The sequence below is a fragment of the Branchiostoma lanceolatum genome, chromosome 11 (assembly GCF_035083965.1).
Source record: "Branchiostoma lanceolatum isolate klBraLanc5 chromosome 11, klBraLanc5.hap2, whole genome shotgun sequence".
Lineage (NCBI taxonomy): Eukaryota > Metazoa > Chordata > Leptocardii > Amphioxiformes > Branchiostomatidae > Branchiostoma > Branchiostoma lanceolatum.
This window is the reverse complement of record NC_089732.1, coordinates 15,514,719-15,540,750: the sequence shown is the minus strand read 5'-3', so window position 1 is coordinate 15,540,750 and position 26,032 is coordinate 15,514,719. Positions and strand designations below refer to the sequence as shown.

The 26,032-nt window shown below is 41.0% G+C and overlaps 1 protein-coding gene and 2 long non-coding RNA genes across 3 annotated transcripts; 2 read left to right on the top strand and 1 right to left on the bottom strand.

Annotated features, from left to right (window-relative positions):
* Nucleotides 1-3,652: 3,652 nt before the first annotated feature.
* On the bottom strand, nucleotides 3,653-12,289 carry LOC136444681 (uncharacterized). The gene is made up of 5 exons (XR_010757304.1): nucleotides 12,175-12,289; nucleotides 7,169-11,286; nucleotides 6,631-6,778; nucleotides 6,292-6,377; nucleotides 3,653-5,955 (listed from the first exon to the last, which is right to left on the bottom strand). It is a non-coding gene; the product is annotated as an uncharacterized lncRNA (long non-coding RNA).
* Nucleotides 12,290-12,424: 135 nt separating this feature from the next.
* On the top strand, nucleotides 12,425-16,054 carry LOC136444680 (uncharacterized). Its single transcript, XM_066442367.1, has 3 exons — nucleotides 12,425-12,603; nucleotides 13,417-13,555; nucleotides 15,617-16,054. The coding sequence occupies exons 1-3, from the start codon at nucleotides 12,476-12,478 to the stop codon at nucleotides 15,887-15,889; spliced, it is 540 nt and encodes a 179-aa protein (XP_066298464.1). The 5' UTR covers nucleotides 12,425-12,475; the 3' UTR covers nucleotides 15,890-16,054.
* Nucleotides 16,055-19,803: 3,749 nt separating this feature from the next.
* Nucleotides 19,804-21,691, top strand: LOC136445181 (uncharacterized). Its single transcript, XR_010757382.1, has 2 exons — nucleotides 19,804-20,739; nucleotides 20,976-21,691. It is a non-coding gene; the product is annotated as an uncharacterized lncRNA (long non-coding RNA).
* The last annotated feature ends 4,341 nt before the right edge of the window (nucleotides 21,692-26,032 follow it).

Genomic DNA, 26,032 nt, shown 5'->3' with positions numbered 1-26,032 from the left:
GTTCTCAAGTTGAAAAGTAATGTTGCACTGAACGGACTATTTTGTGTCGGACTACTACCGCGGTAAAAATACGGAGGGACAAACGCGTAGCCGCGAAGTAAATAGGTTTTCAGAGACTATTTATGGAGTTTTCTGACTGTGCCGTCTTGTTCATTTTATTTATATATCTGAAAAAATGTTATAAACCTTTCTGATGTATTAAAGAATACGAAGGAGCTAAGAATAACCTCCTTGGTGATACATACTATTATTGGATAGGTAGACAGCTGGCTTACTAGACAGATATCTTACCCGCTACTTCATCATTGAAATCAACTCCAACAACAATAACAACAACAACAACAGTCTGCATAATGCTGTCCTGGATTTTATGGCCCCCTTCCCTGGTGGGCCACTAAAGCGCGACTCAATCATACTATAACTAGCTACAACATCAACAAATTATCCTGTAGTGTTTCCGGCCTCGGTTATATTTTGTGGTCCTAAAAATACTACTCCAATGACACGTTTTTTCCAGGTTAACGGAAAAGCCGAGCTCTCTTTTTGGCCTGTCTACCCTTTTTGGCCCCAGGGGCATGCAAGGGGGTTTGGCATCTAATGGAATTTTCTAGATGAAATACTGGTCAATGGCAATCCCAGCTGGGGGTGGGCTGGATGGAAGACAACAGACAGCCTATAATACTGTTGAGGGATATGGATAGGGGCAACAATATACATATTTATGTGCATTCACATAAACATGTTGTATACTCAAGTACTTTCGACTTCCTCTCGCTTCTTAGTAATTGTATAAATGTTGAAGGCTGAATGATTAGTTAAAGTCGGTTTATCGAGGGCTGTAAGAAATATACATTTATCTTTACACTATTCAAGTATTTGAAGTGAGCGAATTTACTAGACAATTTACTAGACACATACCCGAAAATGATGATTCTATCGCTATCATACGAAGGGCAGTCTACAGAAAAATGTATATCGTCTTCTATTTTACCTAAACTACAAAATTGGCAGATTCTTTGCTCTAGAGGAGTGCGATTATGTCTTCCTTATTCGATTCGAAATTTGTGCCAACTGAATCTTAGTTTTGTAACGGCGGATCTATGACGTACCTTTGCAATCTTTAGATGTTCTTCGTTATAGGAATTTTTGTGCATTCGCAACTTTGTTATAGTTGTGGAATTCGGATAGAAAGGTCTGAAAATGACTATTTCTTAAACGCTGATAAATCGTTGAATTGATATAAAAACGTGCTTGAGACGATCGATTGGGCGCTTCGCCAGACGAAAGCTCTGAAAAGCACATTCTGATGCTTCTACATCTACTTGACATAGTCTGCCTGAAGGCTGCCAGCACCATTTATCTGCTTGGATATATGGAAACTTCTTTGATTTCGCCGTAGGCAGAAGGTTATATTTTTGGTCGGGATATGTGGAGTGATGGTGTTGGCGATATAACTCTTGATGCCATGGACGGATGTTGGTGATTTTTGGTAGGTAAGTTACTGTTGGGGAGACAAAGGTCAAGTTCGAAAATGGGCCTGCTGTTTGGTTTCTTCGGTGCTGTTCGGACCTATTGTGTTTGTTGGTTTGCTTGTTCGCGGTATAACTCAATAGACATTGCATGGATCGTGATGAAATTTATTAGGTTGGTGGGATCAGGAAAATGATAATGAGCCTCTTAGCGGCTACCTGCAGCGGAAAGGTTTTTGAGTTCAAGTTCTTGATGTGCTATGGTGGTGATTTCTGAATGGCGGATAGCTCTTGAGACGGGAAGAAAGTTGTGTAAGTTTGGCTCACGATCACCTATTACGTATTAACTATCCGAGTTCGAATGGGATCGCGGTATAACTCAATAGACATTGCATGGATCGTGATGAAATTTATTAGGTTGGTGGGATCAGGAAAATGATAATGAGCCTCTTAGCGGCTACCTGCAGCGGAAAGGTTTTTGAGTTCAAGTTCTTGATGTGCTATGGTAGTGATTTCTGAATGGCGGATAGCTCTTGAGACGGGAAGAAAGTTGTGTAAGTTTGGCTCACGATCACCTATTACGTATTAACTATCCGAGTTCGAATGGGATCGCGGTATAACTCCATAGACATTGCATGGATCGTGATGAAATTTATTAGGTTGGTGGGATCAGGAAAATGATAATGAGCCTCTTAGCGGCTACCTGCAGCGGAAAGGTTTTTGAGTTCAAGTTCTTGATGTGCTATGGTAGTGATTTCTGAGTGGCGGATAGCTCTTGAGACGGGAAGAAAGTTGTGTAAGTTTGGCTCACGATCACCTAGCTGCTTGTATGGAACTGCAGAGGGCATTTCTGGCTAAAACTTTGGCGAAGGATAACTAGATTTCACCCGCGTGATTAAAAACTTCGACCGACAAGGCACTTGGGCGCTGTTTGGTAAATTTCAACAGGTGGTTGGAACGATACAACCTCGCTCCACGTGCGCTTTTGTTTGGATTTTGTCGTGTTTGTAGATTACGGAACATGCGGCGAGGGTACCGAGCTGTTTTGCTTGTTTTCTTTTTATCTTTGAATAGAGTGAAAGCGTGTAGGGTTTTCGTCAAATAAACGATAGTGCTACTTTCGTTGTCACCAGCACTACGTTTGAAACAGTGTGACTGGAACCTGGGCCGGGGAAGCTAATAGACGTGTGAGGCAGGCTAGAAAGAACAGTCATGTGATGAGGGAAATGTCTGTGGCTGACTTATATCTGGGCTAGTCCAGTGAAAACACTGGAGGCGGTGCTAGATTATCAACTCACTCAGCACGATATGTAATTTTCACGTTCATCACCATTATCGTCATCGGCTTCCTAGTCATTGCAACATGTCAATTATCTTTTCTCAAATAACGATTCGGATATGTACGCAGATGCAAGGAAGTTTAAAGAAAACTCCTTGGTACAAGTATGATACCTCAGAGGGTCTGCATGGGGTACTGGTCCCTACAACGCTTTACGCTAAATTCAAAAGACCCACCTACGTATTACGCTAAAATCTGGTAGCCTCGCTACAAACTACGTGACCGACACTAAGAAAAGATAATCGGATTATAGATGGCTTTAATAAGGAATAAAAATATGCCGTCTACGCCTTACGGAAAAAGAGTATTGCATCCACGGGGTTGAGGGTATTAAAAAGGAAAGACCATTCATTTAGCAAGGGTTAAGAGTCTGGAAAAGGGGGGGGGGACCATCCATGTCCAATGGGGTTGGGGTCTTAACAGGGAGTAACCATCCATTTTACTCGGGTTAAGGGTCCTAAACGGTAGGGATTATTCATTTCACATGGGATGAAGGCCTGAGGGAGAGAGGGATCATTCATTTCACATGGGGAAGGTCTGGGACGGGACCATCCATTTCATATGAAGGAAGGTCTGAAGGGGAGAGGGGGGTCATCCATTAAACATCGAGTAAGGGTCTGGGAAAGGAGGGACCATCCATTTGACATGGGTTAAGGGTCTGAGAAGGGAGGGACTTGAACTTGGGTGGGAGAGGTGAAGTTCAGGGGAGATGGAAATCCATATCACGTCAGGGAGGATAAAGGGAGAGAGAACGTCGATTTCATACCAGTTTGAGGGTGGGTAGGAAGAAAGCATTTAAATATTCCTAAAAAATATAATAGTAAATAAGAAGTAACTACACATATGATTTTAAACAGTTTATTTGATTGCATTTTTTTACAAAACAGGAATGCATAGTGTACTGAGGAAAATATCACAAAGCTCTGATGTATCTTTGTTGGACAAGGTGGCCAGTCTTGTACAACTAGATACATGCAGATGCCACAAAATATAAAAGCAAAGCGTGAACTAAAGACCTTATTGCAAAGAATGTAAACAGGCAAATTCATAGCATTTAGAACAAATACTACAAATTTTGATGCCATCAAAGTACAGTACATAATTTGACCACCGTTGCCTTCAGTATGCGCATGGATACAAAGGACATTCTTATCTTCTAAACAAAACAGTTGTTGTAAACGTTCATTAAGTCTGACAGTGCAATGTCACATTACTCTCCAAGCAGAGGTCGGCTCCGGCTGTTTTTTTTTAAAACGCGCTTTAGGCGTTTTTGTCGGACTTTCTTTTTTGTCCCGTTTTCTTTATGTCGCCATGCCGATCTTCTGCTTGTAGAATAGTGGCTAGTGTCAGATAGTTAATGTGTAAATGTGTTTGTGTTGTGTGTGTGTGCATTAGTATGTGAGTGTTAGTTTGTGTTTGTGTGTGTGCTCCAACATCAGCCTAAGGCCACACCAATTTAATTTCTTGGTTAACGTTTTTTTTATGAGCATGAGGACATCATTAAAACAGAAGGCCAAGGTGAAAACTTGCACCTGACCCTGTTTACTTCTTTAAACTGTCTGCACCGAAGTACAAACGTTCCTGAGATTGTTTTCATGTTGATTTTCCAATCTAGAATTTTTTTTTAAAATCCGTTAACCAAGAAATTAAATTGGTGTGCCCTAAGCCTTGAAATAAGTAGCCAAAATTACAATAGGACTTAGAATAGATGGCTACAAACTACCTCCATACCACAAATGCATCTACTAAATTAAGAGAAATACAGAAAAGACGAGAAAAAAAGTAAACTTGAACGTACCGAACACATAGTAAGCTTAACTAGAATCTAGTTAGTAACCCTAGCTAGGGTTACTAGGTCACATTTCCAAAACAGGGACCGTCCAGAATTTTTCAGAAAACAAAGAATGAAAAATGCATATCAAGAATATACGTTATTTATGGTAACAAGTACTTTTTTGCAATTTGTGTGTTTTGCTGTCTTTTACATCATTTTTTTCGGTCCCGCAAGCTTCGAAATGTGCCCTTAAGTATAACATAGTACAATGTCCATGTATACATGATTGCTGTAAAAGTGTACACTTTGCATTCCATAACAGGTCATTGACAAGAACCTCATCTTCAGACTGCTGGGGGCGTGACAGGAAGTTAACCTGATTTGTGATTGTCATTTCAGCTCTAGGTTTAACCTAGAAATGTACCTTTACCATCTCTTCTGTCCACCTGAAGCATTGCCAGCAGATAGAATCATGATCTCTGGATGGATGACAAGGTGTTGAGCACATTTTGATGACACCCTGAGTAAAGTTGCTGATGAGTAGTTACGACATTTCAAAAGCAATGTCTACTTCTGCACACAGGGCCCCAGCCTATTTCTGCGCTATACAAACCCGATATATGGCAGATTCAGTTTCTGTAACTATGCCGATGGCCGGGATTACTCTCGGAGTAACTGCAAAGTTCAGTGTTTTCAGAGATCTGGGATTTTCCTGGTTCTGTCAGCTCACAACTACTCAGGCTCTCCAACCACCTGCCTTTTTTTCTGGCCCTGTGCCGATATCTATGGTTCGGGACTCCAAGATAACAGCACAAGGCAAATTACGTAATTGTCTAGGTTCCCGACGACCCACTAACCACCACATAAACAGAAAGGACAACAGATGGTAGAAGAATCCAAGCAGTCATAAGCTAACAGAACCAGGAAAATCCCCTCTCTTGGAAACTGTGAACTTCACAATCACTCCGCTAACAATCTCAGCCATCAACACAATCACAGGAACTGAACCAGTCACATACTGGATCTGTACAGCACAGAAACTGGCTGAAGCTGGCTGTATGCAAAAGTAGCTACCACTCACAAAATGCCCCAACCCCCTACCAACAACACCACTCAGGATGTCAACAAAAAACGTCAAGCACCCTACCACCAACCAAAAGATTGTGACTAGCACTGCCGATAATGTCTCAGCTACACGGAGGGAATCATACTTTCAGTTAAAGTTATCAATGCAACATCACAAATTGATAACTTCCCATCAAGCCTGTCACATGTCAGTCCTCTGGCAGGGCGAACACACGAGCACCGGTCTTCTGGACGTCATCGTGGAGATGGCGTACTTGGCGTTGGACGATGACCTCTCAGCAGAAGTCCTGAGAGAATACAAATTACACAGGAATTAGGACAAAACAGCCAGAATAACGTCTTCTTGCTTTGTTCTAATCAAACCACTACAAATCATCATAACATTCTTTTCCCTCCTAGCCCCTTGTCTACTTGAAGCGCTACGTACTGTATATTGTACACGAACAAGACGCATTTGAAACTAACTTGGTTTCTGAAACGCTACAATTGTTTCAACTTAAAATTTGAAACCACCGAGAACACATTTTCTACCCATTGCGAAATTAAAACCACGCAAACTTCAATGCATTAACAGTATAATTGATGACCGAATTCTAAGTTCAAGCTGTACAGATTCTACTCACACTGGTGTTAATCCAGTCTCCTCAATTTCCTGTCTTCACTCTCTTCAAGTTCTGCAACAGGGTCAGGATGTGCTCACAGACATCAGCTGGTACAAACACAAAAGGCACAAATGGTATTGGAAATGTGTGAAATACAATTAGAGCTTGTCACCTGTTACAAAATTTGTGCTTGACCAAAAATTCAAACACAAGATGTATTAAACTGAGGACCAGTGCAAATGTACGTATTATGCATACCTAATAAGTAATTACAGATCCGTTTTCATAATGAATCCTATCAACATCAAATAATGCTAAGCAGAGCTAGCTGTCAAACAATACATCACAGGTAATGCTCACCTTGTCAAATGTGGCGTGTCCTTTAGGCTCCGGATGTTGTCACATAGAAGCTTCTTTGACTGATACTTGCTGCCCTTCGAATTCTCGCACTTAAGTAACACTGTGCGCACTTCCAGACATATAAGTCAATGGTGCCCCATCACCATTGCTGCAAAACACAAACGATTTAAGTCCAATAGCATGACAAGGGGGATTGTGACATACAATTGTGGGCAGCTGAGATGAAAAGTGCATACATCGACCAAATTTTCCAACCAACAAATACGTTCCAAGTTCCAACCATGTTAGAACGACAAACATTTCCTGCAAAGCATTGTTCAATGCTTAGGTCCCGCACAGACGCATGAATTTCTAAGAACAAAGTTGTCCTATACAGTTGAAAGTTTGCGATGTGTCGTTCAGGCAAATTAGAGAACTTTTTACATAGTGAATTGTTACCATCTTAACGTTACATAAAGCTTCATGTAGACACGCTAAACACAGCTTTAACAAGACGCTTAAGTCACACAGTACAGTATCGAGAAGTACTAGTACTTACTGTCGAATGTCGTGGGAAAGGCCGAGGCATCACGCCATAGTTCATATCGATGGCATACGGACTGGCTCCTACTGTTAATCCATGACTCTTACGGCTGGCTGAACCGCGCGACCAAGGAGGTTAGATCAGAACCACTTTGGTGCTACATGGAAGAACCTTACGGCGAGGGACAGGGGTTAGAGTCCGGGCGGATGCACAAGGTACAAGGGCGGCAAGCGGGTCTCGTGGAGACGGAGACATATCGATCTTGCCATGCTGGTAGTTGATCGAAGAGTGAACCTTCCAAGGCTACAAAGGCATCACGCTGTACGCAGTGGCCTGTGATTGGTCACTTGCCAGGATATTCTGGCTTGTGATTGGTCGGAAAAATGCGCTTTTGGTTGTCATGGGTGATGTCACTCCGGATTGGTCATCTGTCTGATGAGATTAACCTCACTCTAGAGTCTTTCACCCCTTTGGTTATCTGACCTAATGAGATTAATATCGTTGTAACGCAAGCATTAGTCTCACCTGAGATGTCTGGACCTGGCCCCAGACAAGTAAACATCCTGGCGGCTAGTAAATATACCAGACTATCGATGAGGACTGATAGTTAGGTCGTATTCTACGGCATTCTGCTTTTTCATTTAGCGTATTTATTGGTTTCTGATTTGTAGGGCCTATGTTTTACTAAGTGTCCTGAAATGTGTGGGTCACGACCAGCATGATAGTATGTTAAGTGCCCCACGTGTGCCAATCAAATCTAATCAACTAACTGCGCACGACCTGTGGATAGTGCTTTATAGCCGTGTGAAGCTAATTATGTTATAGCTAGCTTCCGGTTTGGCCAGATGGCTATCATCATATTTTGGGGTCCTAGAAAAATATACTGGTCAAACGCAAATGATTCGTTTCCTTCAATATTCTACATGATTTATCTACATGACAAACTTATCATTCCTATTGTTCACATTAAGAACACACGAGCCATCAACCTTCAAATGAAGCCAAAATTCGTTAAAACAATCTTGTGCCTAAAGGCAATATCTATAGGAAAAATCCCCCCCCCCCAAATTCTGAAATTCCTCCAGAATATTGCTTGACTCTTGGACCAAACCTGTCTGTATTTGCCGCTAAAGCGCAAATGCTTGATTCTAGTATATTCTAGTATGGTTTGTATTTTGTTACATATTTGTTTACAAGTAAAATGCTGGGTTATCAATGTACAAAGGCCACTGTTAAAGTCGTCAACAGCTTGCTTTAAGTTTTACAAGCTCTGAAATATACTGTCACAGCTACTCAATATTATTATAGTATCAACACACAAACTGAAAGACATACTAAGTATAAGTTGCAGAATACATTATTGGCAGTGAAAACTAACTCCACTCTAGCTTGTATAACTTCCTGATGATGGAAATCAGATATGTACATCTCATTATGAAATATCAGTGAACTATTGGAGGAAAGTACACAATTACTTACAAGACTTCGCAAAAAAAATGTTCTCGTAACACTGTTCCTTCTCAAATGAGGTGAAAACAAGAAAGGGGACATGTAGTTGTAGAATAACGCATAATGCAAGTACAGTAGAGTAGAATTTTTGGTCAGGTAGGACTGTTCCAGTTTAGACCGGTCTTCATTGTTGAATTCCTTTTCACTCGACGGTCATGGTGGGTACGTTTAAGTGGGTGTTCCAATGCTCTGTGGTTGTACTTAACAGGGTGACATTCCATATATACCTGTCGAATCTGGCTTTAAAGGCATTCACTGAGGGAGCATTGATTACATCTTCTGGGAGTCCGTTCCACCAGGGGATTATCCTGTGTTTGAGGAATAGCAACCTCCTGTTTGTTTTTGTGAATGTTCTTGTTAGACGTAAGCTATGGCCTCTTGTCCTAGCCTCAGATTGTATCTCGGGTATGCATGGGGTGGTGTCCAACAGCCCATGTGCATATTTAAAGGTGTTGATTATGTCCCCTCGTAGTCTTCTATAGGGCAGAGGTGGTAGTTTCAGTATTCTCAGTCTTTCCTTATAGGTGAAATCTCGTAGGCCTGGTACCCTCTTGGTAGTTCTCCTCTGCAAATTTTCCACCATTTCCACCAGTTTCCAGGTACCGGGTGACCATATTGGTGCGCCATATTCGAGGTGAGGCCTCACAATTGCTGTTTATAATGTAACAAACATGACATTGTCGATGTGGGAGAAGGTTCTCCAGAGCAAACCTGCCATTTTGTTGGCTTTAGATACGGCCAAAGTCACATGCTTCTCAAAATACAGCTCACGGTCTGTAGTTATCCCAAGGTCTTTCTCATGGCTACTGGACTCTAGCTTTGAGCTTCGTTGCATTTGTATTTCTTTGTACAGTATTCTTGTGGAGTATTCTTTATCCTATGGTTTATCACTATGTTTAATGAAAAAGCGTATTTGCGATTCAGTACAATGTATTAGCTTGAAAGTTCATCTGTGTTGGAAGAAATCATTCTGAAGCGAATTTGAACTGTAATTTCCAACAGAAAAATTGGACTTCCGCAAATTTGTGACCGTCCAACTCCAGTCTTTGTCGAGGAATGAGGAATTCGCAACTTCTATGACGTCATGTTATATACATAGAACAGGTGTTTAGCGAACGGCGCAGAGAGTCCACCCCTTCGTAGAGACAGGGGTTCCACACAAACTGTCTGCAACATATATATGATCCACTGCTCACCGAGTCACGTGTTTTATCTGCATAACCTGACGTTACTAATTATGCAGATTAGCCCCTGTTTTCTATAATTAGACATCGATTGTGCAAAGCACCATCTGAGCTCTCTACATACAAAACTTCACGACAATCTCTTCACCCCTTCTCAAGTAATACGTGTCCGAATGTCAAAACAAAAACACCCACTGCAGTTCTGAACAAGCCGCTAGGGGGCCCAAACTTACAGAACTTACTTCTTGTGGCATGAAATATCTACCACCCAAATATCATGACCATAGCACTTTCAGAAAATATGCCAGTAAATTTTGAAGCTCCGCTGCAGTACTTTAGATACTTGCTAGAAGGCCGATTATCGAACTTGACCTTCCTTTCCGTAAACCCTACCCATCTACTTATTAATATCATGCAGATCCATCAACAGCTTCTTGAGTTATATTGTCCACAAGAAAATACACATCCTTACAAAGCCCGCTGCAGTACCGACGGAAAATGCCAGGAGAACCATTTTTGAACTTGACCTCCGTTTTTACAACATCTACACACCTGCAAAAAATCATGAAGATCCATCAACGTTTCCGTCACTTTTTTTGCCTACATACAAACGCACGAAAATTAAAAGTCCGCTGCAGTACTGTTGAAAAACGCATGGTGAACCATTTTTGAACTTGACCTTCCTTTGCACAACCACTACACACCTACCAAAAATCATAAAGATTCATCAAAGGTTTCTTGAGTTATGCTCTTGACATACATACAGACCCACCAAACAGCTGGCTCAACCGAAAACATAATCTACCCCGAGAACTATAGTACTCGGCGAAGATAACAAACTATTTGTCCCAGTGGATTGCTGGCAACCGGAAGGGTACCTCTCGGTGTACTCACGGTTAGGTCACGGCGTCTTTTTGGCCACGGGGCCCGGGTAAAATTTAAGTCAGAACATAATTTTTGACCCGCCGTGCCCCAAAATAGCCCGGTAGCCGCAGGGTGCCCCACGGGGACACGTAGGGGTCACGCCAGAATGGCGGCCCGGGAACTACCCGGCAGGACTGACCCCTTTTTTCAATTGTGACCAAAGCATGTTTATAGTTAGAAAAAGTTATTCAGGTGTTGAGCACAACACTGATGATCTTCCTTGGTATTCCAGATAAAAAATATACATAAATTCAATTCCTCATTTGTACTTACAGGTACACATCCCTGCCTTTGGTGTGACATATGCAAGGCTGACATGAGGTTAGCAGAAGGGGAAAGGGAAGAGACAGCAACAGCAAGCAGTTCAACTCCCTGGCCAGGTCCACCACCAGCATTGCTGACAAACTGAAGGGCATTAAGATCCTACTAGAGCGCCATCTCCTAATGACATGTCCGTCACGTGTGGGGTGTGTGCCTCAGCCAACCCCTCACCAGAAGAGGTTGTGAAAGAATTCCCTGCAAATATGAATTTCATAATGTTTGTGCAGGCTCTTTAATTGAATTGCATATACTTAACAAAGAAATATGTAGTTTCCTTCCAATGTAACATGAAAAAAATTGTGTTTTTTTCTACTTTAAACAATCACAGTGTAACAGCATTTTATGCTCAGTGGTAATACATGTTTAGTTCAGATCTGCCATTGGATCTCCAGGCTAAAGCTCATGGAAATTTGCACAGAAGAAATTACTTGAATAACTTATTATTAGATAAGTACTGTTGACTAAGTACTGTTGACTACTTTGTCCATGTTATGCTCAGTCACTCAGTGGTAACAGATGTATAGTAATATTATGTATTACCAAGAATACATGTATGTATGGTAATACATGTTTTAGTCCATTTTATGCTCAGTGGTAATACAATTGTATAGTCCAGAATTGCCATTGGATCTCTAGACTAAAGCTGGTGTCACATTTGTACAGAAGAACACTAGCACTCCTATTACTTGAATAAGTACTGTGCACTACTTTGTGTATCTATGGTCCATGCCCATGTACATTGCATATTCTTTGTCACCTTTTACCTGAACATGCAAATAAAGGAGACTCTCGGATTGAAAAAAATTATGAAGAAGCCACACTCCCCTTACACTACCGTAATGGCTTCCTACAACAACACCTATGTAAATATTTACCATGCATTCACATAATAGTGGTGTATTGTGACTACTTGCACACGAATACGAAAATGAACTGTATTGATACAGGTACAAACGTGCACCGGTACATACACAATCCCCCCTCCCACGTAACAAATTATTTCGCCGAGCACATGCAACTTGCAAGAAGCCTTATTTTCCGACAGTACGTACGTTTTGCAATGGAATAACGCAAGAAACTTACCATTCTTTACCTTGCGAAACTGCCAGAGCCCACCTCTAGTCCTGGCGTAATCATTTTGAAAACAAAAGCGGCATTTGCTCCTCTATTCTCAGCGTTATTTTCCTCGACATACAACGAGCGCGGCACATGTGATAATGGGGTCAAAGGTAAAATCTGCTGCAATATGGTCCTGTCCGCAAGAGGGGGTCTGCTGTTCGAACGCTCAACGTCATAGGCAGTAGTGCTCAAGCGCGAACCGAACGGCTATTACCAACGAGGCGTGTACGCAGATATTCTTGTGTGGTGTCGATTGAACACGACAATGGCGGTAATCTGGGGTGACGGTTGGTTGTTCGGGGGCTGCGACTACTTCACTGTGGAGGAGCGGGAGATGTTCGTGCGAACCGAGTTCTGCTGCCTCTGCTTCCTGCCTTGTGTACCTGAAAAGAGGTAATCTTAGTCTAATGCCTTCTTTGGGAAATTTTGTACGTTTGGGACCACATTGTGATGCTGTTCAATGTGACTGTATATAACGTAAATACTTTGGAAACGCATCTTTAAGCACCGACACCTGTGCTGCAGTGCAATGTGTGTAAAACGAGTCTTTTTATCATTTTGCCTTATTGTTTGCTACATCTGCCAGTCTACCAAAGTTGTTTACAGCAGCTGAACCAACCCCTCCATCTCATTAAATTTGCAATCATTACCTAGCTCCCATTTGGAAGTTTAGTAAATTTGGCCATTTTTCGACATAAATCTTGCATATGAGGGTCTCATCTACATAATTTGGTACAATATCCTTTTTTGTGAAAACAATACTTTTATACATAAGACAACTTGTGTTATTTGGGTAGAGAAGGTACTAAGTAATCAACTGATATAATTTATGCATGTAAACAAAAAAATTAACCACCGTTGCCATGGCAACTTCGTTTTATGTTGCCAATCTTGTTGAAGAAGATTCCAATCTACTCTGCTCATAAGTAACTAGGAACTGAAACCAAGGAACCGAAAGAACGTGTACGCCCCCCTCAAAAAAACCCAGTTAATTCATTAAACTTCATCCATCGATTGATTCGTTGGTGCAACGTTATTTTGCTGTAGACGACCTCTGCTAGTAATTATGTTGATGAGCATGTTAATGGATTTGGCAAGAAGGTTAAATATGTTTTCGGTGCAATTTGTCCGTGTGTCTCTTGGTGTAACGTTATTTTGTAGTTGCTAGTACTAAATGTTGATGGACATTGTACTTGTACACTACAGTATCCTGCTCGTCGCAGATGGTCAAGGTATTGACCTTCCCGAGGTGGTGGACAGGTCGGTTGGGTGGGCGTGGCTTCGGAACCTGTCCTGGGTGATCTTCCTCACCCTAACGTGTGTGGGTGCTCTCTTCCTAGCAGCGGTAAGATAAATAAGCAGTTTAGTATAATTTACACCAGGTTCCGGTAATTTATAATGTCATCTCATTTACCCTTAAGAAATTATAGCATGTTCTCATTGGTTATGCAAATGAGGTCATTATTTGCATAATGTATGTGCTTTGATATTCCTGTCTGCCCAATGAGATCCACATTTATCATTTTGATTGACAGTTGCAATCTATTTAATTGACATTCAGAATAATACAGGGAATTTCTCTGCCCATCATTTCCAATGTTTTTATACCACATTTGCCAAAGTCTAAGGTAGTCTAGCTATTCCCGTACTGCAAATCATACAAATCGTGGAAACGTAGGCTTAAGAAATAACAAATGCAATCTCTTACGCCATATCCAAGTACGGAATCCAAACCTTGACCTCTGTATCCACAGATTGTTATCAATATGACAAAGCAGTGGCATTGCTTATCACTTGAGCCATGGAGACATTATAGAATGAAAATTACAATACATTTATCAAAAAATCTACCCTCCCCCTTCCACACTCACATAACAAAATCACATTTGAATACCAGAATCAGGACTGCATTACGAAGTGATCAGGTCTTTAATAACATGTGTATGTTAAAACATTTCTGACCACATTACCAAACATCGTTTTTCTTATTTTTCTTGTTTTTCCTTCTACAAAGACATTTTTCTGTCAGCAAGAATATTATTCTGTATACAAGAATGCCTGTTTTAAGCACAAACAAGAATCCCTGTTTTAATCACGAACAAGAATTGCATCCAATAATTTTTTTCTTAAACCAAAAAAGTTCCAAGAAAATTATTCCAGTAGAATAAAATTTCCAAGGAAAAATATCTTAAAAATCGAGAATATGGACCCAGGGTTCTGAACCATAAACTAATTCAGGAAGTGCTTCCCACTGTGGCCTTGCTGCAGTTTGAAAGGTGGATTGGCCCCCATAACTACATAAACACATAAAAATCCCAGACTGTCTCTGGCTTGAAACAATGGCAGGAGAAGATTAGCATAATACTGGTGAACAAGATTCAAATATTTTTTCTACTGGTTTTCAAAATAACATTATGAAACAATACAGAATGACACAGAATGATTGTAACAAAACTACATAGTCTAAACAACTTTCAGTCTTTAGAAAATCAACCTTGTGTTCAAAAATAAACTTTCAAATCGGCCTGTCAAAGTTGTTTCAAAATGTCTAACTGTATATTTGCAACTTGGAAATGCCCTCCTCACAGTTGAATTCAAATGTCTGATAGTTGTGTGTCCGCAAATATGACTTGTAGCTGTGGGCCTACATGGTATTCTTAAAGACAGTTATATAGACTGGAGCTCTGTAGAACTAATGTAAGGTAGAACTGCACATGAACTGTGCGCTAATGTCTTTACTTATACTACCAAACAGCAGGATATTTTGGCCAGTGTTGTCATTTATATATTGGGTTACAAAAAGCTAACTTCTTCATGTACAATAATACATGAATTCCTTATCTGTTGTCTCTACATTTCAAACGTTTTTTGAGAGTACATGTAACTCGTATTGGTGATGACTGTCTTAGCCAGGCCTCCGCCGATGTGAACACCACGACAGTCAGTAGCAGACTGACTCTGGTAGTTTACGTTAGCCGAATTTATTGGGTGATTTTATAGTACAAGCATGGTCTTTAAGGAAAGAATCATTAAGAATACCACATTTGACCAAACAAAAAACACATCTCATAGTAAATTGAGGAAGAAATTTTTTTTTTATTTTTCTGGAAAATTCTTATTGGGGAACATCATGCTTGTAATATTTTCCCAACTTCAGAAAAAAAAAGAATACATTTCGTTGTGTAAGTATTGATAAACAAAGAATTTCGCAGAAGGTTTCTTGAATTTTCTTGTTTTTCTTTATATAAAAAACATAAAAAAATTCTCAAAATAAGAAATAGAAAAAAAAGATTTTTGGTAGTGCAGATTGGGGGAGTGCCATATGATTCTGTGGCTTTATTGCATAGTAGACGATATCATATTATAGTTGTGGCATGCACTTAATTCAGACGAATTCCTCTTTCAGGACGACCATACCCAGGATCAATGGCCTTGGGCGTTGATCGCGCTGGCTGTGGTGTTTCTTGGCCTCGCCATTTTCGTTACCGTGTACAAGCCAAAAGCCAGCGAGGAAAGCAAGCAGAAGTACCTAAACATGGTTGAGCAAGCGGTGGCCCGGTTCTACCTTGAGGAGCAAATGGCTACTGAGGCCCCGGATGATGGTAGCCCTGCCCCTGAAGACGTCGCCATCGCACGCCCTCCAACCTATCAGGGACTGGACAAGGACAATGCCTTCTAGTGTCCCAATGGCTGGTAGTCTCACCCCTTCCCCTGGCAACCCCAATGCTTTCCTTACCCCTATAAACTAGCTTCTTCCAGGCTCCAGCGGCAGCTAGAAAGAGTACAAATTGGACGGACAGATAACATGCCAGAAGACAGAAGAGTCACTCAGTCTTTTTGTTATTGTTAACCCTATCCAGACTGGGCTTTTTTGGTATATCTGGGACTGGGGGGGGGGGCTGATTCGGCCCCCCCTCATAATTTCCGAACGGTATGATGTATCATCACCAAATTTGTAGGGAGTGATATTCACGTCAAGTTTTATAATTCCTGTAATTTTGGTGACGTTATGACGTAATATGACGTAATTATGACGTCATCGATGTGATTTTATTGGCTAAATAGGGAATTCCCGTAATATCTAAAGGAATTAAACAAAACGGTTTGTATTATTCATTTTAAGGTATGCAAAGACATACAACGTCAATGGTAGGTACGTTGACGTCAAAATGACGTCATAGAATGGCGTCATGTGCTGTTAGCGATCCCTTGGGATCCGCCATCTTGGATCGGCCATTTTGAAATTTTTAAAAATCCTTTTTTTCCACTTATGACCCCAAAGGACGCTGAAAATAGACTAAAAACGTTAATCTAAATGTTTCTGATAAAGACAATGTCAGGTATTGACGATTTTAAGGGCGAAAAAGCCTGCTGATACCTGAAATAGTGATACAGTCCGCCATCTTGGATTTTGGCTGATTTCGTCATCAAATTAGCATAAATTATGAATATTTAATCAGGAAAGTTACATCTAATTACATGTTATGTTATACATGAAGGAAAACTAGTGTAGTTGTGCAAGAAAACCCGAGAAATATCATAGTTTTCAAAATATTAATGATTTTTGCATAAAATGCCAGTCAGAAACCCGTTGCCATGGCAACATGAAAAAATGATAAACTTAAACCATTATTATAAAATTGTTGCCAACAAAATTTTAGGAAAAGTCACCAAGTTTGGTTGTCCTAGCATACATCGTTCGGCAGTAATACGATGTCAAAGTTGGCGCGGGCACTTTAAGCCCCCCCCCCCAGTCTGGATAGGGTTAATGCAGTGTTTTTGAACTGGAGGTTCCTTAGGAACAGTCCCAAGACATTTTGTACAATTCAATTATAGAATCCATTTGAGTCCATTTTCGCATTGAGAGAAGATGGGTGAAGTTATCTGGCGTAGTTGCTCGCAATTGTTGCCTGTCTAGTATAGTATATATAGTTTTGTATATACCAGTTACAGGTTGACATACAATTGCTTGTATCAATCCAGAGCTAGTACTTTGGCAGAATACACAAGAACATTATATGTTGTATGAGGAGTAGCTGTGCAAAGGTCAAATTCGAAAACCACGACTTCTACTTCTGTCCACGGCTTCTTGTGTTTTATCGTTCACAGCCGTAGACACAGAGACACGTCTTTTGAGTTCATTTTCCTAAACAACTCATTAAACTTATGGGGCCTCTGGAGACAATGTAGAAGATGTAACATTTCGAAAACGTGGCCTTTTGAAACTTTTCTCATTACAAGGCTTACTCTATCTTGTCATAGTGCTAAATCAAGTTATATTTTCCCTCCTCACTTTGACGACTATTTAGCTAATGTGTACTTTCCCCTTCAGAAGCTTAAAAAAGGATCAAAAAGTGCTCAGAGAAAATTTCTTCCGGCCAGTGGTTACCAAACTCTTCAAATGGGAGTTTTTGTAGTGATCGTCATTTGTTGGGAAAACGTGAAAGTTAAAAAGGAAAGCGAGAAAATTATCAGATTATCAGATACACGAGACAGGAGGATTATAACAGCGTTAAACTCCACGGACTTGCAGTCATCCTCAATTAAGGTGAAGCATGATGCTTTTTCAAGTAGCTAGTGGTAGTGCAATGCGGCTTCGCCACGGCTCACGTTTTTGGCCAAGCACACCGGCTCACCCCTATTCTTCTCGATAAGTGTGCTGGGTTCTTTTACTTGCAGAGGTTTGGCGTTTGAGGCTTATGCCGCAGACTCCCTCATACACGGGGCCGCCGGTTTTACGTCACCATCCGCAATGACGAATGCAATCCTTTACAACATGTCCGAGCTGGAGTCGACCCCTAGGATCGAACTCGGGCCATAGCATCCATGGAATTTGATCCGGACTTGCAGCAGACTCAAATCAAATCAAGAATTAGGAAGTTAAAGGCAGCGCGCTGGCGGATGAAAGAGTACAATGCATCTGTTAAAAGTAATCCAACTCTTGAAAGAAGCACATTTGGGTAAAAAAAGTACTTGACTGTCGAAAGGAAATCAAACCTACAAGGAAAACAAATATACCAAGAAATTCATATAAACGCAGCTCTATCTATAAAAAAGAAACGCAACTGCTGAAAGTATATACATAGACTTTTCTCCAAGCAGAGGTTTTGGTCGGGATTTCTAACGGCTGCCTGTCTTCCCCGATTTTGAAAGGATACCCCGCTGTGGTGGGGTTTCTATGCAGAGGTAAGGGAAGTCAGCCATTATTAAATTAGGAATCGCTACCACTACTATCTCATGCAGTCCCTGACCGAAACCTCTGCTTGGAGAATACACAAAGACTAATCTCCTATCAGATCTACATGTATCGTTGGCAAGGCAATATCAAATGGACCAACCAACCAAAAGCCATCCCAGTGTTGATACTGCATGCCTTGCCACCCATAGATCTGCTTGGAGAGTACACATAGCCTACCTGCACACCGAATACTGTAAATGCAGAAATCATCGTGCACATGGTGGTTTTATGTTGGCGGTTTTTGCGGCGACCGTTGCACCGCGATCTTAAAACCATTGGGATCATTTTTGTCCAATACTGTAGCAGTATGTGACTATAGCACTACCGCAAACTTAAAACCACTACGAGCACTCCATTTTTGCCATAGAGGGAACTAAAAACCACGCGAACTTAAATGCCTTTATTGTACTTCTCTCTCGATTGGCGACGCTGTCCATAGATCTAAGGCGAACAAGCACAGAATACACAATGTTATACAAGAGATTGATTTTTAGACCTGTGCAATTGGTCTATAATGCTTTAAGTATGGGGTGGGGGCGTAACTTTGGCCAGCTATTACTTCGTAACCATCACTGCACGAAATGGCCACGTATCCTGACGGATCCGACGTATCCGGAATCGGGCCTCATGGCGTTTCCGAGCGAATCCGGAAAAATCCCAGTTCACTGCTCGGATACTAAGGTGCCCACAGATCCGACCAATTCCGACGCCGTATTCCTCTGGATCCGTGATGCGCCTCGGATACCCGAAAATATTTGTGCGGATCCCTCGTTTTTTATATTTGGAATGTTCGAATTGTTTGTATGTCGGCAGTTGTTTCGGATCCTGACGAATAAATACACACGGCACGGTATGATATCATTTCCTGACGAATCCAGCAGATCCGGAATTATGCATTATAGAAGACACGGAACGTTTCCGATTGAATCCGATGCACCTCAGATCCGACAATTCCGGCGCCGTATACGTCTGGATCCTTCATACGTTTCGGGTACAGATACGGAACGTTTCCAAGCAAATTCAGACAAATACCAGGTACAGCTCAGATCCGGCATTTCCGACGCCGTATACGTCTGGATCCGTGATGCGCCTCGGATACCTGAGGATATTTGCGCGGATCCTTCGTTTTCAGATATTTGTCAATATGGCAGAGATAATCGGATTGTTTGTTTGTCGGTAGTTGCTTCGGATCCTAACCAACAAATACAAACTGCACGGCATGATCTCAGATCCTGAAAAATCAAGCGGATCCGCAATCGTGCATCATAGCAGATACGGAACGTTTCCGATTGGATCCGATGCACCTCTGATCCAACAATTCCGACAAATCCTGACGTTTCCGGAATACAGATTCGTGTCCAATCTCCCACAAGACACTGCGTGTCATGACGTCAGGCGCGAGAAACGGTTTTGTCGGTGAACAGCACGGAGACAAGAACGGCGTTTCATCACTCTCTGTGCTTAACATGGCATCGTCAGAGTCTACCATGGTCGACCAGTGATTTTTAGTGACTTGAGAGTCGAAGGGGATTCGGTGTAAACTCAAACGCGCGGCATTGCGAAGTAGTCTTCTTCGTGCATGCAATATTCGTCGCCCCCCTCCCCCTTGTAAAGTTGGTAGGGAGTCGATTCATCATTTAGAGGGACTGCCCTTTGGTAAGTACAAATTGGAAAATTCCTGTTTCTAACTAGTTTGAACGTCGGTTATCCTCCTATTGTGGCTTGACATATCATCGCATTTGCATGACATTAAGAATTGTCCAGTCGACCTGCACTTCTACACCGTTAGGATCTAGGAAATTTATAGCTTTCAATTTGTTCGTTCTTGCCAATGGTCAACAGACATTTGTGTATGGTTAACGTTTTAGATACAACATAGCAAGCGATTGAGGGAAAGATAATTAAAGATATCCTGTAACGGAAGAGAATGTCATAAGTATTTGTCCCACAAAGGTCCCACAGTTTGTGGATAGTGAGCTGGAACTTATGTGGAGGTAGTAGTGTGTTTCAGTGATTATTGCATTAAGTTGTAGCTGTACATGTTTGATCAATATCATATTCAAGTTATGAATGTAAGTTTTACGTATTCAATTAAACGATGCCAGAATCATTTTTTACAAATGTGATTATGTGATATGCTTAATATTTGTCATTGATTCCCTTTATATATATATCCTATACAGCATCGGATATACTTCCTTCACAAATGCAGCACATGTTGTGAGGACCTTAGCTTGGCTTGGAACAAAGCAATCAGCTGTCAGATGCTCAGAGTACCTCAGGCTCCTTCGGTAAGGCTTAAGTCCATCATCGGTACACTTCAATGTTAGCTGAGACAGGCATGATGGATACCCATTGTCCCTTGCTTTTCGTTAGCTGCTGTGATGAAACGAAGCCCATCACAGCAAGGAGGTTATATAGTCTATATAACCTCCTTGATCACAGTTATGTCAAAATCATGTGACATGTTACTTAAATACTAAGTATGTGAATTGATATTTATTCATCATTTGGTTTTATCATATAGGAACTGGTTCATCACAAGATGAACTCCAAGCTGAGTCCAACATGCTACATACAGAAGAAATCAGCCTTGCCTGTACCTTACCAAGAGTGCATGGAAGAAGTGAACTCAGATGTAGTCATAGAATGGGGAGAGGACGATTATACACATGCAGTTCCACGGCATATACTACTTACGTGTAAAATGTGGCGTGTCATCATGGGAGTTTTTCAGACAGTATAATGTTACTTTGAAGTTTCTATTTTCAACCTCTGTATCTGAAATTATTTGTATCTGATATCTTTTAGACGAAGAACTGGCCACAAATAAGGCTTTCATTACTTTAGTAGAATATGTAGAACATGTAGAAATTTTTGGTCCAAGTGCACTATACGGCAGTAAATATTACCACCATGATGTGATGGTTGTTAATTGTAATACATTTTACAACAATTGTGCTTACACAACCCCATTTTACCGACATTAACCTGCATATGCAGAGGTGCTTTGAGTATGTGGATGTCCCTCGGCCTGTCTTAAACGAAATGGATTATTTAGCCACATAGAACTTCCGTATTGTATTTGATAGTTTTTGAACTTAGAAATGCATATATGTTGAAATATGAAATGATGTTACATTCAGGCTTTCCCAAAACTTCCTGCCATTGAATAATAATGTTTTGGGTATCGTTAAATTAAGAATGCACGCGTATTTATGAATAATCAACCATTCTATCAAACTTTGTGTGTATTATTTGTACATATTCGTGGCAAATACAAACATATTCAGAGTCACAATATGTCAAAGATTGTAGAAAGTCTGTATGTTGGATCGGTCTGTATCCGTGGCAAATACATACTGTACGTATCTGTCAGGATCTTGGGCAATTTCGTGCAATGTACGGCCCCATATCCGTCGAAAATTCCTATTTTTGTATTCCTCCGGATCTGAGGTTCCGGATCACAGTCCGCTTGTATCCGTCAGTATCCGCAATTTTCTTTAAAAAAATACAGAAAACTTCCTGTACGTATCCGTCAGGATTTCTGGCATTTCCGTACAGTGTACGGCTCCGTATCCGTCGAAAATACCTCATTTTCGGATTCCTCCGGAAATATTCCGATCCCGGTGCGGAAATTTTCGGATCCGTTAGGTTGGATTCGTCAGTATCCGTCAGTATCCGCCAAAAATACAGAAAAATCCCTGTACGCATCCGTCAGGATCTGTGGCATTTCCGTACAGTGTACGGCTCCGTATTCGTCGAAAATACCTTACTTTCGGATTCTTCCGGAAATATTCCATATCCCAGTGCGCATTTAGTCGGATCCGTCAGTATCCGCCAAAAATACAGAAAATTTCCTGTTCGTATCCGTCAGGATCGGTGGCATTTCCGTGCAGTGTACGGCTCCGTATTCGTCGAAAATACCTTACTTTCGGATTCTTCCGGAAATATTCCATATACCGGTGCGGAAATTGTCGGATATCTTACACGAATCCGCATGTATCCGTCAGTATCCGTCAGTATCCGACACAAATACAAAAAAATACCGGTACGTATACGCCGGGAAACGAGGCCATTTCGTGCAGTGCATGAATGAGAAAGTAAAGCGGTTCCATTTCCTCCAATACCCGCCATGTGCCCTATCGTTTGAATGTAAAGTTTGAACATTCCGATAAAGAGATTGAATTTTTGAACTGTGCAATTGGTCTGTAATGCTTTAAGTATGGGGTGGGGGGCGTAACTTTGGTCAGCTATTACTCCGTAACCATGAATGAGAAAGTAAAGCGGTTCCATTTCCTCAAATACCCGCCAAGTGCCCTATCTTTTGAATGCAAAGTTTGAAAATTCAGGAAAAAGAGATTGAATTTTAGACCTGTGCAATTGGTCTATAATGCTTTAAGTACGGGGTGGGGGGCGTAAATTTGGTCAGCTATAACTCAGTAACCATGAATGAGAAAATAAAGTGGTTTCATTCCTCCAATACCTACCGAGTGCCCTATTGTTTGAATGTTAAGTTTGAACATTCCGATAAAGAGATTGGATTTTAGACCTGTGCAATTGGTCTATAATGCTTTAAGTATGGGGTGGGGGCGTTACTTTGGTCAGCTATTACTTCGTAACCATTAAGCATTATAGACCAATTGCACAGGTCTAAAATTCAATCGGAATTTTCAAACTTTACATTCAAACGATAGGGCACTTGGTGGGTATTTGAGGAAATGGAACCGCTTTACTTTCTCATTCATGGTTACGAAGTAATAGCTGGCCAAAGTTACGCCCCCACCCCATACTTAAAGCATTATAGACCAATTGCACAGGTCTAAAAATCAATCTCTTTATCGGAATTTGCAAACTTAACATTCAAACGATAGGGCACTAGCACTTGGTAGGTATTGGAGGAATGAAACCGCTTTATTTTCTCATTCATGGTTACGGAGTTATAGCTGACCAAAGTTACGCCCCCCCCACCCCATACTTAAAGCATTGTAGACCAATGACATAGGTCTAAAAATCAATCTCTTTATCGGAATGTTCAAACTTAGCATTCAAACGATAGGGCACTTGACTGTCAACTAGACTACCAGGCGAAGAAACTCCATATTCCTCTCGTCCGCACATCATTAGCACTGTTCTTCGTAAAATGCAAATATGTCAAAATATGGAACAGTCTTCCGACAAATATATAATCACCTCGTTTCTGACGTTTGTGGCCCGAAATCCCATCGTAGCCCCCTTTAGTAGAGTCACATGTTCGGTTCTTATCTAATTTCAATCTATACCATTGATTATTTGATTATCATTATCTATCGTTATCATATGCGATGTATTACTTTACTACATTATCTACAATGTATAATTTATAATCAAGTCTGATAGTATAGACGAGGAGGACCAAGTATAAGCTATATACGCTTTTTCATCCTCCTTAACCTGCCAAAGATGTAACATTGCATTTAAATGTAGCCAGGTTGATGAAACAGGAAAACGTTTTCAACAATCCTGCCACATGCTTTGGTCACAATTGAAAAAAGGGGTCCTGCCGGGTAGTTCCCGGGCCGCCATTCTGGCGTGACCCCTACGTGTCCCCGTGGGGCACCCTGCGGCTACCGGGCTATTTTGGGGCACGGCGGGTCAGAAATTATGTTCTGACTTAAATTTTACCCGGGCCCCGTGGCCAAAAAGACGCCGTGACCTAACCGTGAGTACACCGAGAGGTACCCTTCCGGTTGCCAGCAATCCACTGGGACAAATAGTTTGTTATCTTCGCCGAGTACTATAGTTCTCGGGGTAGATTATGTTTTCGGTTGAGCCAGCTGTTTGGTGGGTCTGTATGTATGTCAAGAGCATAACTCAAGAAACCTTTGATGAATCTTTATGATTTTTGGTAGGTGTGTAGTGGTTGTGCAAAGGAAGGTCTAGTTCAAAAATGGTTCACCATGCGTTTTCAACAGTACTGCAGCGGACTTTTAATTTTCGTGCGTTTGTATGTAGGCAAAAAAAGTGACGGAAACGTTGATGGATCTTCATGATTTTTTGCAGGTGTGTAGATGTTGTAAAAACGGAGGTCAAGTTCAAAAATGGTTCTCCTGGCATTTTCCGTCGGTACTGCAGCGGGCTTTGTAAGGATGTGTATTTTCTTGTGGACAATATAACTCAAGAAGCTGTTGATGGATCTGCATGATATTAAGTAGATGGGTAGGGTTTACGGAAAGGAAGGTCAAGTTCGATAATCGGCCTTCTAGCAAGTATCTAAAGTACTGCAGCGGAGCTTCAAAATTTACTGGCATATTTTCTGAAAGTGCTATGGTCATGATATTTGGGTGGTAGATATTTCATGCCACAAGAAGTAAGTTTTGTAAGTTTGGGCCCCCTAGCGGCTTGTTCAGAACTGCAGTGGGTGTTTTTGTTTTGACATTCGGACACGTATTACTTGAGAAGGGGTGAAGAGATTGTCGTGAAGTTTTGTATGTAGAGAGCTCAGATGGTGCTTTGCACAATCGATGTCTAATTATAGCAAACAGGGGCTAATCTGCATAATTAGTCAGGATAATTGTTAATCCATTACATTCCATAATGGGGCATGTGACAGGGTTCCCGAAACAGGCCAGCAGAAGGCCTTGCCTAGAAGCATAAATAAACAGATGGGGTACATAAATAAACAAATGCGGCAGTCTCACTACAATTCAAGCAGATGTGTGGGTTCGGTTGGTTTTTAAAGTGTTCAATTTCGGCATTTTTGTCCAACACACGGGTTGAGACATAACGGAATGGGAACAAAATAGAAAGCCTTACAAAACACCTAAAAACATGTGAATAACCAGCCGGACCCACTCCTCTGCTCAGAGAGTACACTGCACCAAAACTGCACCACTGCTAGGTATTACCTAGCACCGTATGGAAAAGTAACATGTACTATGTCTTGCAAAATGTGTATGATATAGAATAAAGATTTATTCTATTCATATATATTGACTGTACCATTTAATCATAACTTTCAATTTTTTTGATGACCAGTTATAACATATATCAGCACACTATACACATATACTAGTCCTGTACCACCAAATGATTTTTATCCCTATCTAGACTGGACTCATTCTCCCCCCCCCCCCCCCATCATAACTTTCAAACGGTATGGTGTATGATCAAGTTTGCAGGGGGTGATAAGCATGTAAATATTAATCACTCTCCACAACAAGCCTTGATTATTTGGCGAAGATAATGAGTTCGTGGAACTCTAGTTTGTTTATTTGTTTGTACACCAGGAAAATCTATAATACATAATACGATAAGCAATAAATAAAAACAGGTTCAAGAGGAGGGAAAAAAGTAAATAGCTTCTACTAGCCCCTTCCCGGTTTATACGTATCAACTTTGATTATAAATCATTCAAAATATAGCAAAGTAATACAGCGAATATGATAATGATAGATAATGTTAATCAAATGATCAATGGTATATATTAAAATTAGATAAGAACAGAACATGTGGCTCTATTACAGGGGGCTATGATGGGTTTCCAGGGCACTTTTACGTCAGAAAATTGAATTGTATGTATATTTGTCTGAAGACTGGACTTAA